This window comes from Lycium barbarum, chromosome 2 (genome assembly GCF_019175385.1).
Source record: "Lycium barbarum isolate Lr01 chromosome 2, ASM1917538v2, whole genome shotgun sequence".
In the NCBI taxonomy this organism is placed as follows: Eukaryota; Viridiplantae; Streptophyta; class Magnoliopsida; order Solanales; family Solanaceae; genus Lycium; species Lycium barbarum.
Genome location: NC_083338.1, coordinates 59,442,266 through 59,458,444, shown reverse-complemented (window position 1 = coordinate 59,458,444; position 16,179 = coordinate 59,442,266). Strand labels below are relative to the sequence as shown.

At 35.7% G+C, this 16,179-nt stretch overlaps 1 protein-coding gene and 2 long non-coding RNA genes across 3 annotated transcripts; 2 read left to right on the top strand and 1 right to left on the bottom strand.

Annotated features, from left to right (window-relative positions):
* Positions 1–456: 456 nt before the first annotated feature.
* On the top strand, positions 457–969 carry LOC132628613 (uncharacterized). Its single transcript, XM_060344380.1, has 2 exons — positions 457–702; positions 787–969. The coding sequence occupies exons 1-2, from the start codon at positions 457–459 to the stop codon at positions 967–969; spliced, it is 429 nt and encodes a 142-aa protein (XP_060200363.1).
* Positions 970–2,398: 1,429 nt separating this feature from the next.
* On the top strand, positions 2,399–4,512 carry LOC132620408 (uncharacterized). Its single transcript, XR_009574886.1, has 3 exons — positions 2,399–2,557; positions 3,073–3,119; positions 4,103–4,512. It is a non-coding gene; the product is annotated as an uncharacterized LOC132620408 (long non-coding RNA).
* An 8,714-nt stretch (positions 4,513–13,226) lies between these two features.
* LOC132620403 (uncharacterized) lies at positions 13,227–15,295 on the bottom strand. The gene is made up of 3 exons (XR_009574885.1): positions 15,135–15,295; positions 14,573–14,619; positions 13,227–13,595 (listed from the first exon to the last, which is right to left on the bottom strand). It is a non-coding gene; the product is annotated as an uncharacterized LOC132620403 (long non-coding RNA).
* Positions 15,296–16,179: the final 884 nt, after the last annotated feature.

Here is a 16,179-nt window from a genome sequence, read left to right as displayed (position 1 = left end):
GAAAGTGATTGCTGGAAATATGTGCAAAGGTGCCATCAATGCCAAATCCACGGTGCTCTAATCAAGGTTCCACCGAGTGAACTTAATGCTATAAGCTCACCATGGCCTTTCATTGCCTGGGGCATGAACGTCATTGGACCCATCGAACCCGCAGCCTCAAACGGGCATCGATTGATTTTAGTTGCCATTGACTTCTTGACCAAATGGGTGGAAGCAGCATCACACAAATCAGTGACAAAGAAAGTGGTAGCCGATTTCATGCGAAACAATATCATATGCCGATTCGGCAGACCCAAGTCCATCATAACCGACAATGGGGCCAATCTGAATAGCCATTTGATGAAGGATATTTGTGGGCAATTCAAGATCACTCACCGAAACTCGACAGCCTACCAGCTACAAATGAATGGAGCCGTAGAAGCAGCTAACAAGAATATCAAAAGGATATTGAGGAAAATGACATACAATTACAAAGGTTGGCATGAGCAATTGCCTTATGCTTTACTGGGATACTGTACTATGGCCAGAACTTCAATAGGAGCAACTCCATACCTGCTGGTCTATGGTACTAAAGTGGTTATACCTACCGAGGTCGAGATAACTTCCTTAAGGATCATCCAAGATGCAAAATTTCATAATGATGAATGGGTCCGAGCTCGATATGAGCAATTGGCTTTAATTGACGAGAAAAGGATAGTTGGCGTATGCCATAGTCAACTATACCGACAAAGGATGGCAAGAGCCTTCAACAAACGAGTCAGGACTTGACTTTTCCAAATTGGGCAGATGGTGCTAAAAATAATTTTCCCGCATCAAAATGAAAACAAAGGGAAATTCGCTCCCAAATGGAAAGGTCCTTATGTGGTCCGCAAAGTACTCTCCAGAGGAGCAGTAGTACTGGCAGAAATGGACGGAAAAGACTGGACAAAGCCAATCAATTCAGGTGCAATCAAGCGCTACTATGCTTGAAGACAAGTTTTTCAGCCTGTAATAGTAGCTTTTGCTTGTAATCGTTATCTTATTTGCTTGTATTAGCTATTTCCTTTTTCTTGTAACCGTTTTGTAGTAGATAGGAAAAATAAACAACTTTTGTAATATGAACTACTCAATGACCTGACTTCCCCATAGTGGGATACATAGGCAGTCCATTTGGGATCCAGTCGCATTATTAGTAAAACCCAAAAACTCATTTACTTTCATTTCGACCTACGTTCGACCTGATTCCTGCTGCGACAGGATACGTAGGCGCTCTTTGAGCTCGGTCAGACAAAAACAAAAATCCAAGAAACCCCTAGGAAGCCTCAGAGATAGGACTTCATGAAGGATGCCAGGATGGCCAAACGCCCAACTGGGGCAGAATGTTTGAGAAGATCTCAAAAATTCACGTCATCAATCCACCACAAAGAGTCAGCCAACCCAGAGTTTCAAACTGGGGCAGAAATTTTGACAGGATCTCAAAATTTCTCATTTATTCAATACTATAAGCTGGGGCAGAAATTTTGAGGGGACCTCAAAATTTCCCACAACTCAAAAGATTAAGCACGAGAGTTCGTCGATCAAGATTTAAACTAGGGAAAGTTTTGAGAAAAGATCTCAAAAATTCCGCACAAGGAAGCGAAGAACCCTAGTCACCAAATAAGGGGTCTCCCTCATTCAAAGTGCATGTCGTGACAATTAACCTTACAGTTTTCAAAACAATGCATTTATTTTCCTAGTAATAAATATCTCTATAGTAACTTTACAAAAAATGATTTTCTGCATAATGAAAATAAATTTGTTATACCTCGTATTTTCATACGTCGAATTGTTCGCAAGGAATCGACGCGGGTTAAGAACGAACCCCAATTTCTTTTAATTTCTAAATTTGTATTAATTGTTATAAATTTTATTTAGTGTAAAAATATTATTATTTGAGGTTAGGAATCAATTAATTGTGTTTAGATTATTAAGTGGAATTTAGTAATTAATTAAATTAATTAAAATTAATTAAACTAGTGGGCCCCACCCGATTTATATATATATAAAAAAAAATTATTACGTCTATACATACAGTATGTCAGTAGAGGAAAATAGTTTGTATTCTTTAAGATAGGAAGAATAGAGTCGTATCAAGTCATTTATAAAGAACACATGCTAACTGTTTCATATAATATTCATATCCATTTGATAGCAAAACTCGTATTCGAGGATATTATGTGGTTATCAAATGATACATTAATTGATACATTCTTTACATCAATTAGAGATGCACGCTCCCTCTCTCCATATATATAATTTACATATTTATGATTTCCATTAGGTGACACCTAGGGGGACACGTGGGGAACCTAGGGGAAATATATAAATAGTGTGAGAATGACTCACAAATCATTCTTCATCCGTGATTGGCAACTAAGAATACAAAAAAAAAAAAAATTAAGAAAATTTTGAAGGATTCTCGGCCAAGTTGAATCTTGCCGAGAATTGAGAAGTTGAAGGAGGAAATTGTATATTTCAAATTGTTGTATATATTCAAGGATTCCAACGTGAATTGATTTTCGGAGTCAAGTTGAGAAAGGTAAGAATTGATCTCTTTTTATACACATTTTGGAGGCAATTTTAACATGTATAAGTTTATGGATATATGATGGAAATAAAAAGTTGTGGATGTTGATGTTAAAAGATGAATTGAGCCGTGTAGGGGCTGTTCTAATTAGGCATGGAAAATTTATTTTAAGTTGCATTATAGTTGTGATTATCATGGATTATATGGCAAAGGGTTTAGAAAGTTAAAAATTGAAATTGTGTTGATATGAACATGTTGTTGTTCTTGTTGAATTGAAGGAATTGGAAATATAATTGTATCCATATATTGTTGTTGGTATTTTTGTGTCAACAGGAGAGCAATTGGAAATTTGGGATAGGTGAATATATAGGGGAAGTGCTGCCGGATTTTCGCTAAATTTTAGATAATAGAAAATCTTAAACGATAATATATATAAGCTGGAATATAGGTTCGATAAGAAATAGGCCATGGATTTGTAAACTAGATAATATAGTTACTAACAATAACGTTACTCTTATATTAAATAGGCTAAAAGAGCGACGAGGCGAACGGATTTACCAATAGCCTCTAACAGGTATGTAAAGCCTATCCCTTCTTTCTTTTGGCATGTCCTAGATATAAGTAAGATATAATATGATCCTTGGGGTAATTCTACTCTTTAGTTCCAAGCATGACTCATGATTTTTATTCGTTTCTTGATGTTAGAACTTTTAGGATAGTCGAGCTATTGTCTCGAGTCTATTATATGATTGCCTAATATATGATGTATAGAAGTTCCTACTCATAAGGAATTCCATAATTAGAGGTGTACTTGACTTTCATAAGTTATCTCATGTTAATTTGATACATGTATATGATCCCTGAAACGTTCCTTGTTATAGTTTGTGATGATATTTAGAAAAAACTAATTATGATTATTATCCTGATACTTGAGAGCTGATTAGTTTACTTATCTATTGAGTCTCAAAGATGATTTGTATGTATATGGTTGCTTATCACTCTGCTCGTCCTTACCGTTATATCCTTCATTGAGTCCCGGGCCAGGACATGTTTTCGTGCGCAGATCCACTGCATTATTCACCGAGTCCCTCACTAGAGGGCCGGGACACGTTATATATATATATATATATATATATATATGTATGTATATGATGATATGATGACATGATGATATGGAGATGGCGGCCAGGATGGCATATGATCATTTATTCACCGAGTCCCTCACTAGAGGGCCGGGACACGTTATATGTACATGTATATGATGATTTTATTTACCGAGCCCCTCACTAGAGGGCCGGGACACGTTATATATATATATATGCTTATATACAGTATGATTATCTAGTTATGCTATTAAATCCTATAATGGTATGAGTATGATGTTGACACATATGATTTATGTTCAAAGGTAAGTCTTATGGTTTTCTGGTTATTGCACTGGGTCCTACACTCCTTGTCACAATATGATCCTATTTACTATATTTCATGCTCTACATGCTCAGTACATATTCCGTACTGACCCCCCTTTCTTCGGGGGGCTGCGTTTCATGCTCGCAGGTACAGACGCTCGTTTCGGAGATCCGCCAGCCTAGGATATCTATTCAGCTATTTTGGAGTGCTTCTTTGTTCCGGAGCCTAGCTTTGTGGTATAGATCCCTTTTGTTGTATATATATGTGTTTGTTCAAGGTACGGCGGGGCCCTGTCCCGTCATATGATATTGTTGTTACTCTTAGAGGTCTGTAGACATATGTGTGGGTCTGTATATAGTTGTTGTTTCGTTGTGTGGACATGACTTATGTGTGGGGCGTACCCATTCGTAGTGGCAGCCTTGTCGGCTTGCGTAGATATATATATATATTTGTTGTGGAAGGTGTGTATAATGGTAGCCTTGTTGGCTTATGTATTACTGGGACGTTCCCCTATATATGACAGCCTTGTCGGCTTATGTGTGATATAATCTGTTGAAAGTTGTAACTCCTCAGGAGATAGGTGGCTATGACATGCATATATGCAACAGCTTTAGAGTAACGTCTTGTCTTTATATATATATATAAGTTCTTGTCATGCTAGCTATAGATGATTATAGTTAATAGGCGTATACGAGTGTCCAGCTCGGGCACTAGTCACGGCCTACGGGGTTAGGTTGTGACAAAAGTGGTATCAGAGCAGTTCATCCTCGGAGTGTCTACAGACCGTGTCTAGTAGAGTCTTGTTTATCGGTGTGTTGTGCACCACATCTATAAACAGGAAGCTACAGGACATTTAGGATGTTACATTTCTTTCATATCTAAGATCGTGTGATAGAGCTCAGTCATAGGAAATGAAATTCCTTATACTAACCTTTGATTTCAGCTGAGAAACGACATCGACAGAAGAAAGTGACCGAGGATATTGACAGTTACACGGTACACAGGTAAGTTACGGTGTGAAAAGGCATGTTGAATAAGGTTAAGAAGTGTTACGTTATAGGATGGATTAGAGGAAAAAAGCGAGTGGGATTATAGTGTAGTGACGTATTACGACGTGTATAGCTGAGGAAATGGGTAATATAAGAGATAGAATTGTGAAAGACCGAACTAAGGGAAGATGAGCAACGAGACAGAATGAATGCCAGAAATGGCTGGTAAGATAAGAACAAATAGAGATGAGCGGAATATGTTTGTAGTGTTTTCCGAAGGGTACAGGTAAATAATTTTGGGATATGAAAGTAAGGGGACAAGGAAGGGTAGTTATTTTGTGTTTAATGGCCATTGATATTCTTTTCCCTATAAAATATAGTCCATAGATATCTATTAACACAAATAAAGCCCAAATAAATCTATGTCCTTTTTTATTTGGATCATTCACACGAATGCCGCTATCTTGGGGTGGTCTTTAATTTTTACCCCTCAAATTGTTGGTCTTTATTTTTTGCGCTTCGGCAATTAAATAACAAAAACGTGACCGAAAATATCCTGACATCGAAAGCACAAAAAAATAAAAAAATAAAAATTTGGATCTATGACCTAATTTTGCAAGACATAAGTTTATAGAAACTTTGCCTTGTCCGATATAATTTCAGTAGGAATTAAATTTTTTGACTTAACTTGTGTTGTGCTGAGCAAATTAGTTACTATACAACTTATGTCGGATAATTTAATTCCTACAGAACTTATGCTGGACAAAGCAAAGGATCTCTATACTTATACCTTGTGAATTAGTTACTATGCAACTTATGCCAGATAATTTAATTTCTACTAAACTTATGCCGGACAAGGCAAAGGTTCTCTCAACTTATGTCTTGCGAATTTTTGTTTTGGTAAGAAAACAACGAATTCATCGCCTCTGGTGGGGATCGAACCCAGAACCTGTGATTTCGTAGACTAGCGCATAAGGGTACTTTGGCCCACTAATTTTCATTAAGTGAGAAGCAAGTGCAAAAATTAAAGACCAACAATTCCAGGGGCAAAATTTAAAGACCAATCCGTATGAAGGGCAATCCGCGCAAAAAAAACAAAGGTTTTATTATCTCGTAATAATAATACTTGTATGAGTTCTTATTCTTATCTTTGATGTTAAACTTAGAGTAAATTTAACTAGACGGAGACATCTAAGGAGAACTAAAGAATAGTTTACTGCCTTTTTAATTTCATAATGCGACACATATTTTTTTTTAATCTGAGGAGTTATATCAACACAGGACTATAAAATCTAGACCACCTAACATTACTTGAACACATGACGTTCATCATCTGCACTATTGAAAAATATTGTACAAGTGCTCAGTACACGCCTGAACAAACACCATCCTACCAAAATGTGTCGACGGATCTTTAGTCAACTAAGGCTAGCGTTAATTTTCAGGTGAGTCTCAAAAGGGGTAAAGATTAATTAATGTCATCTAATCCTCAATGACTCTAGATTATATACAATCATTTTGATATTATGTTACGTTTTGATATTCATAGTAATAACTACTAATAATTAATGAACCAGCTTTATTTTTAAGAAGCAACGCCACAGTTGTATAACCTGATTATTGGAGGAAAAAATTGGACAAAGATTTTAGATTTTAAAGAAACAGTTTTTAAATAATTGAGACTCAATAGTATAATAATTTTCAAGCATTTGTACCGTTTGTAATTTTTTTTGACGTATTTGATATTTTCATGTGTTGTACTTGTTACGGTTCACTTTCACGCGGGCGCATAAAAGCTATTAAGAGGTTGTTGGTGCTCTAATTGAATTTTAGTATTTTTAGAGTCGCCTCCTAATTTATTAAGGGAAATTAGGAAAACCGGATAAAAGATTTTTTTCAAGCAAGAGAGAAATCTTTTTGGTATCAAAGTTCGAGGTAAAGGTTCTGGTGATCCCCTAGGGAAGGTTTTACGCATCCTAGTATTAAAGATCCGTAGAATACGGTTGACCTATGAGCTTCAATGTGTGATTAATGTATTATTTGCTTAAAAGTGTTTAGCTTTCCGCAAAATGTCATTTATTTGTTTATCATAAACTCTAGAAATTTTTTGGCAAAAAGTCCCCTTAGAAAAGGGGTTTTTGGGTTTGAAAATCCGTATAAGTGTTCAACTCACTTTATTGCCGGACTAGGACACACCCGGAATTTCTCCCGAGTAAAGTCGCTACTATTCTAGTCCTAATAAAATAAGTTTAGTTCTTACGGGTTTTATATTGTATGTAATATACAAAAATATGGAGTATATCTCCAGTTTTTTATATTTATATACATAAGAAAATTTTTATTAAGTCCATTTTATACACTTTAAAGCTCATAAGTCAACTTTATATTCCAACCAAAGTCCATCTTTCCTCAAACTGGCGCAAATGTATTTCCTTTATTTCAGTCTGCGGGTTTCTGGGCTTTAGGCCCTAACAGTCTCAACTTTCTTAAATTTCACAAGTCCATAATAAGTTTTTAGTCTCTAAAAATGTCCAAAATGTGATAACCTCTTATTTCAACAATTGGTCTAAATCTAGAAAGTTGTTCTTTTACCATCATAAAAACGCATTTTGAAGTCAACTTATTTTCAAACCAGATTTAGTTTTAATGAAAAAACATTAAGCAGTTTTTATTCTTTATTACGGGCTTAAAGCCCAACAACATTTACTAGATTTTATTAAGGACGAAAGGTCCAAAATTTGTTACTTTATTATTTGAAAAAATAACATAACCTTCAAAATAAAAGCCGAACCAGTTTTAAGTTTTGGGTTTAACACCATTAAATACCCGGTTCATACAACTTTAAAAAATTAATCAAGTTTGAAAACGTTTTGAGGCGACTTTCCTAAAATAGTAGGCGTTTTCCTAAGTTCTAGCATATGAGGGTTTCGATCTACTACACATATGTTTACATATGCAATACAAATATACATATGCAAAATATATATGAAGCAAGAGAAGAGAGAAACAAAGTAAATTTTGACTAATGGGTCTACCCAAACCCATTAGGGTCATTTTCACTCATGACTGGGCCTTCAATATATTAGTTTCCGTTATCAACCATCGGACTCGATCAAGAAAGAGTGTTGGGCCTCAGGCCCAACAAGGTCAATGCATAGAAGGAGGCCCAAATCGCTCAGGGCATTTCACATGGTCATACAAAATTAATAAGGATTTGAGGGTGTTTATACTAAGTATAAAAACTAATTGAATATATACATTCATGTGTACAAAGAAACAAGGCATAAAAGAACGAACAATCCCTAATTTAAACTAAATGATACAGACAGAACCCAAATTTTAATCCTTAATAATAAGTGTAAACAATGGCCCAAAATACAAGAAAATAAATCATGACTAATTGAGGCCCAATATAAACAAAAATGCAGATTTTGATATAAGCCCATATAGCTATTGTTAGAGAAGGGGTAGAAATGCCCAATCAAATAAAAGCAGGTCTTATATTTGCCCAAAAGTATACAAAATATACTTCTTTGTATACACTTTGAATGTATACAAGTCATGTATACATCGTATACATTCAACCCATGACACAAACATAAACAACACATAGAAGATAAATGTAAAGTTTTCATGGAATTAACACTCAGTTTTGCACAAAAATCCAAACAAGAACAAGTTTAGAATTTCCAGAGAAGAAGAAATGTAATTAGCTATCATGTTAGTCATGACCAATTGACCTAAACCTGTTCAATATGATAAAGTTTCCAATTCTTTTAAACTAGAGGACTGTGTATACTAGGTGACTTGTTCCATATAGTCATGTACTAATATGAAACTAGCTATTAAAGATACAATTAGAGAAAGAAAAAAAAATGTTCATTCATATTTAACCATATATTTTACTTTGAATATAGTAACAGACCACACAGTGTACAGGTATTCTACTTGGATCATATTCAAAAGATGTACTGGATTGATTTTTTTTTTCTTTTAAGATTTGACTAAACTGTTGCTTGATCAGTGAGGCTTTCTCATTATTAAGTGTGAAACTCAAACTATGATTGACAGTTTCAAGTAGCAAAACAGTGATTTAGACAATACCAGGTTGGACTTAAAGATACAAAATACTCATACATGTATAAAACAGGACCAACTTCCTCTTTAAAATCTGAGTAAACCAATATAAATGTACAAACAGCTCATGAAGACAAACAAGATTCCCTAAATGAGTTAAGAACCTGAATATTTCTCTTTTTAATGAAACAATAGAACCAAGCAGCCTTAGTTAAAACCAATATAATCATTCTAACAGTGTCCAAACAAAAAATGACAAGTGGAATGGATCATGGACTAAAGTCTAAATCTCGATTTAGTTGAAATCCTTTTTAACAGAAAACAAGTTCAAACAGTTTAGATAAAACATCATACTACAACGACATTAGGAAATTAGGACTCATCTCAGGTTTATAAACTTCAACAAAGACATAGACCAAGCTTCAAAGTTTAAAAACCTTCTTTATTATGTTCTTAGATAAGTGATCAAAGACTAATAACTAAGCCAATCCAACATGATGCCAGATAAAAGCTAGACAGGTCCTTCATTTTTAAAATCAAGTAAACAAAAAGGCATATAGAACATCACAAGTTTAGACTTTAACAGACCCAACATAGGATACTTACTTAAGCAGTTGTGGCTTGAGAAAAATAGGATCTAGACCACTTAATCATGTTTCCAAATACACACATATACAACACAGTTTCTTAACCTTTAAAACAGACAACACAACCTCAAAGTAGAATCATTCCTTATTCCATGGAAATCATATTAGTCAACCTTTTTCAAGTGCAGCCTTGGTCGAGTATTGAGTGAATATATGTATTCAGTCCCAGCCCCTCTCCTTTTTTTTTTCAAATGTGGAGACTGGGATTCTTTATATAGAACCCCCAAATTCTCAAACCCTAGCTTACCACCGATGTGGGAGTATAGCAAATTGAGATTTGCTTATCTCAAAACCACATCTAATGGCCAGGAAACAAACACACAAATAAATTAACTGTCATATTTGACTCTATTGAAGTCAATCCGAGTGGTTCCTTGTGAACCAATAAAATTCGAGGATTCAAACATATGCAAACAAAAATCATTAAGGTTTATACATTTTTTGGGTGGCATTAGGTGAGAAAGAGCAAAACAATTAATGTTTTGCTCGATTCAGCTATGCCAAGCCCTGATAAAGCATTGTACATCTGAAACATTGCCAAACTTGGCGAAGATGACGATGAAATAGAAAAAGTTGAGCCACGACAACATTTAAGGTTTCCTTAGAGGAAACCCTTTCTTATGCGTAGAGGCTCGTTTGGCTGTTGGAGGAAATAAGGGTTTTACTATATCTATACATGGGTGTATATCCGTTTATATATGTATATGGGGGGGGGGGGGGGGGGGGGATAAAATATGCAATATCTAATAAATAGCCAAATCTGAAACAATGTTCATTATTTGAACATTTCAATTATGACCGGATTATAACCAAATGACAAATCGACAACTAATTTTGCAATAATAACCTCAATTGACTTAAACCATGAAAGTTGGATGTTTCAATTAAGGCCAGGATTGCCCAACAAATTGATTATTTTAATTGGAGTCTTAATTAATCATAATGTGGGCAGTTTATGAATGTAACCACAATTAAACACTTGATTAATCATGATTAACTTCAAAACAATTGCAATTGGATATGCACAATTAAGAATTAAGGAGAAAGAAGGATTAATTCATTTAATTAATTAGATTTATTGAATTTAACGGAGTAAAATACTTGCTAATTGATTTATGATAATTTAAATTATTCCCCCGGTTAAATTTAGCAAATATATCACAATTGTTGTAAAAATATGTAAATTAACTTCCAGATGATTTATAATATTATAGAAATTATTTTGCTGAGTAAAACGGTAAAATATTAAAATAAATTATGGAAGGTCAAAAAGTAGGTGTCAACAACTGCCCTTCGGTGTTCGGGGATGGCAAGGCCATCCCTAAGCAACGAAATTTAACTAACCCTGATTTTTTACTGAACAAACCCATACTACCTCTCAGTTTTATGCAATTTTCACAATATATGGCCGGACCCAGGTTTTTGGGTTTCCTACATATTTCAGGTTTCATGAGAATTCAGGCCATTTGTAGTTCAACTCGATTGATGATTTCTGGATGCAAATTAAAATAAATTTCGGGCTTCCCGGTTATTAGAATGGGAAGTCCCGAGTGATTGGTTGGAGTGTGACTGACTTTCTAGTATTGAGTCCGCCTACATATCCCTCTTCTTGGGAATTAAGTCACTTGTAGTTTGACTCGATAGAAGGTAAAGGATATCTCTTATGCAGGAACGCCTTTGTGGGTGTGTCGGTATGTACCCGACCGGTTGCGAAAAAATTAAAGACAGACAAGCATAGAAGCAAATAAGCATTTTTGTGTTACTGAGTAGGGATGAGAGATCTTCCAAGCCCTGGCCCGAGAGCTTAACTCTCATAGGCACCCTATCGCGACTGGCTGCATAAGAAAAAGTTTCATGTTTGCTCTGCATCTGTTTGGAGTTGATTTGATCAGCTTGCTTCATCTGGTGGCTGTAAATCTGCTTCCACATGCTGAGAAACGTTGGTTGGTTTTGATGACGAATACTGCAGCCATCTAGCTGGATTTACGTCATCTTGATCTTTGAAGCGAACACTGCAGTCATCCGATCGATTTTACATTGTTTTATCTCTTGGAGTGAATACTGCGGTCACCTGATCGGTTTTACATCCCTTTACCTCTTGGAACGAATACTGCGGTCACCTGACCGGATTTACATCGCTTTACCCTTTTGATTGTACTTTGTAGCTTGTATGAATGACCCTCTCGGCAGTTTGTATGGATATGGCCCTCTCTGCATGTCTGTATGAATATGGCCCTCTCGGCAGTTTGTATGAATATAACCCTCACGGAATGTTTGTATGAATGGCCCTTTCGGCATGTTTGTATAAATATGGCCCTCTCGACAAATGTTTGTATGAATGCCCTCTCGACATGTTGGTATGAATATGGCCCTCTCAGCAGATGTTTGTATGAATGGCCCTCTCGGCGTATTTGTAGGCCCTCTCCATATGTTTGTATGAATATGGTCCACTCTGCAGTTGTTTGTATGAATATGGCCCTTACGGTAGCTGTTTGGATGAATATGGCCCTTTTGGCATGTTTGTATGAAATGGCCCTCACAGCAACAGAAAAAGCAATATGCAATTGCCCTCATGACAAATAAGAAAAAGTGATAGCCCTCACGGCAACAGAAAAGGAAACATGTGATGGCCCTCACGACAAATAAGAAAAAGTGATGGCCCTCATGGCAACAAAAAAGGAAACATGTGATGGCCCTCACGACAAATAAGAAAAAGTGATGGCCCTCACGGCAACAGAAAAGAAAATATGCAATAGTCCTCACGATAAATAAGAAAAAGTGATGCAGATGACAGATATGGCCCCTTCGGCTTAATCATCTTTCTTTCGTCCTTTATGTCGGCTATGACCCTCTTGGTCATGTATGCAGTGTAGTTTTTCTACGACCCCTCGTGTTGGAGATTTTTGCTATTATGGCCATTTCATCCTTAGTTAGCCCTTAAGGCCAGATGTTTGCTCTTATGGCATTCAAATCCTCTTATAGACCTCGTGGCTAGATAATTTGCCCTTGCGGCCTTTCTAATCCTTCGTAGCCCTTGTGGCTGGATATTTGCCTTTGTGGCATTTACCTCTTCTGTAGCCCTCGTGGCTTTGACGTTTTTTCTGAAAACTTGATCCCAGCAGCAGTCTTGGCCTTCCATTTTGGCGAACCATTTCCTGAACAAACCAAGTTAGAAAAATAATCGTCCTCACGATGTGCTGAAGACCTGCATCAAAATTGGGTTAGTTTTTTTTCCTATTTAAAGTTAATCCGTGTTGCCGGTGCTACCGCATTTTTTATTTTCTTAGACTCAAACCCTCTTAGATTCGGTATTTGAAACATTAATTTTGTCACAACCCAACCCCGTAGGCCGTGACTAGTGCCCGAGTTGGACACTCGTATACACCTATTAACTATAATCATCTACAGCTAGCATGACAAGAACTTATATATATATATATATATATATATATATATATATATATATATATATATATATATATATAAAGACAAGACGTTACTCTAAAGCTGTTGCATATATGCATGTCATAGCCACCTGTCTCCTGAGGAGTTACAACTTTCAACAGATTATATCGCACATAAGCCGGCAAGGCTACCATTATACACACCTTCCACAACAAATATATATATATATATATATCTACGCAAGCCGACAAGGCTGCCACTACGAATGGGTACGCCCCACACATAAGTCATGTCCACAAAACGAAACAACAACTATATACAGACCCACACATATGTCTACAGACCTCTAAGAGTAACAACAATATCATATGACAGGACAGGGCCCCGCCGTACCTTGAACAAACACTATATATACAACAAAAGGGATTTATACCACAAAGCTAGGCTCCGGAACAAAGGAGCACTCCAAAATAGTTGAATAGATATCCTAGGCTGGTAGATCTCCGAAACGAGCGTCTGTACCTGCGGGCATAAAACGCAGTCCCCCGAAGAAAGGGGGGTCAGTACGGAATATGTACTAAGCATGTAGAGCATGAAATATAGTAAATAGGATCATATTTTGACAAGGAGTGTAGGACCCAGTGCAATAACTAGAAAACCATAAGACTTACCTTTGAACATAAATCATATGTGTCAACATCATACTCATACCATTATATGATTTAATAGCATAACTAGATAATCATACTGTATATAAGCATATATATATATATATATATATAACGTGTCCCGGCCCTCTAGTGAGGAGCTCGGTAAATAAAATCACCATATACATGTACATATAACGTGTCCCGGCCCTCTAGTGAGGGACTCGGTGAATAAATGATCATATGCCATCCTGGCCGCCATCCCCATATCATCATGTCATCATATCATCACATACATATATATATATATATAACGTGTCCTGACCCTATAGTGAGGGACTCGGTGAATAATGCAGTGGATCTGCGCACGAAAACATGTCCTGGCCCGGGACTCAGTGAAGGATATAACGGTAAGCACGAGCAGAGTGATAAGCAACTATATACATACAAATCATCTTTGAGACTCAATAGATAAGTAAACTAATCAGCTCTCAAGTATCAGGATAATAATCATAATTAGTTCTTTCTAAATATCATCACAAACTATATAACAAGGAACATTTCAGGGATCATATACATGTATCAAATTAACATGAGATAACTTATGAAAGTCAAGTACACCTCTAATTATGGAATTCCTTATGAGTAGGAACTTCTATACATCATATATTAGTCAATCATATAGTAGACTCGAGACAATAGCTCGACTATCCTAAAAGTTCTAACATCGAGAAACGAATAAAAATCATGAGTCATGCTTGGAACTAAAGAGTAGAATTACCCCAAGGCTCATATTATATCTTACTTATATCTAGGACATGCCAAAAGAAAGAAGGGATAGACTTTACATACCTGTTAGAGGCTATTCATAAATCCGTTCGCCTCGTCGCTCTTTTAGCCTATTTAATATAAGAGTAACGTTATTGTTAGTAACTATATTATATAGTTTAAAAATCCATGGCCTATTTCTTATCGAACCTATATTCCAGCTTATACATATTCTCGTTTAAGATTTTCTATTATCTAAAATTTAGTGAAAATCCGGCAGCACTTCCCCTATATGTTCACCTATCCCAAATTTCCAATTTCTCTCCTGTTGACACAAAAATACCAACAACAATATATGGATACAATTATATTTCCAATTCCTTCAATTCAACAAGAACAACAACATGTTCATATCAACACAATTTCAATTTTTAACTTTCTAAACCCTTCGCCATATAATCCATGATAATCACAACTATAATGCAACTTAAAATAAATTTTCCATGCCTAATTAGAACAGCCCCTACACGGCTCAATTCAACTTTTAACATCAACATCCATAACTTTTTATTTCCATCATATATCCATAAACTTATACATGTTAAAATTGCCTCCAAAATGTGTATAAAAAGAGATCAATTCTTACCTTTCTCAACTTGACTCCGAAAATCAATTCACGTTGGAATCCTTGAATATATACAACAATTTGAAATATACAATTTCCTCCTTCAACTTCTCAATTCTCGGCAATATTCAACTTGGCCGAGAATCCTTCAAAATTTTCTTAAGTTTTTTTTTGTTTTCTTAGTTGCGAATCACGGATGAAGAATGATTTGTGAGTCATTCTCACACTATTTATATATTTCCCCTAGGTTCCCCACGTGTCCCCCCTAGGTGTCACCTAATGGAAATCATAAATATGTAAATTATATATATGGAGAGAGGGAGCGTGCATCTCTAATTGATGTAAAGAATGTATCAATTAATGTATCATTTGATAACCACATAATATCCACGAATACGAGTTTTGCTCTCAAATGGATATGAATATTATATGAAACAGTTAGCATGTGTTCTTTATAAATGACTTGATATGACTCTATTCTTCCTATCTTAAAGAATAGAAACTATTTTCCTCTACTGACATACTGTATGTATAGACGTAATAATTTATATATATATATATATAAATCGGGTGGGGCCCACTAGTTTAATTAATTTTAATTAATTTAATTAATTACTAAATTCCACTTAATAATCTAAACACAATTAATTGATTCCTAACCTCAAATAATAATATTTTTACACTAAATAAAATTTATAACAATTAATACAAATTTAGAAATTAAAAGAAATTGGGGTTCCGTTCTTAACCCGCGTCGATTCCTTGCGAACAATTCGACGTATGAAAATACGGGGTATAACATCCTTCCCCCCTTCAGAACATTCGTCCTCGAATGTTAAACTGATCTTGAATCCCCAATACTTTCTCAGGTGTCCTCTTAGTTAATTATGCCCTTCACATACCCCTTCCGTTCGTCGACTCGCTTTAGTTTATTATAACGCATTCCAGGTCTTTACATAGTCATCCCGGTAACATCTCCTCTTTCTGTTGCTTCCCGAGGTAATAACTCCACGTCATTGTCTTTACTCTCCTCTTTATTTTGCAGTCCGTTGTCAGTGTATTGCGA

What these genes read in the sequence shown, in the direction of transcription:
- LOC132628613 (XM_060344380.1), top strand. Translation starts at nt 457, where the DNA reads ATGACATACAATTACAAAGGTTGGCATGAGCAATTGCCTTATGCTTTA. An exon ending in ACGAGAAAAGGATAGTTGGC is followed by an intron (nt 703 to 786) that starts GTATGCCATAGT and finishes CAAATTGGGCAG; the next exon opens with ATGGTGCTAAAAATAATTTT.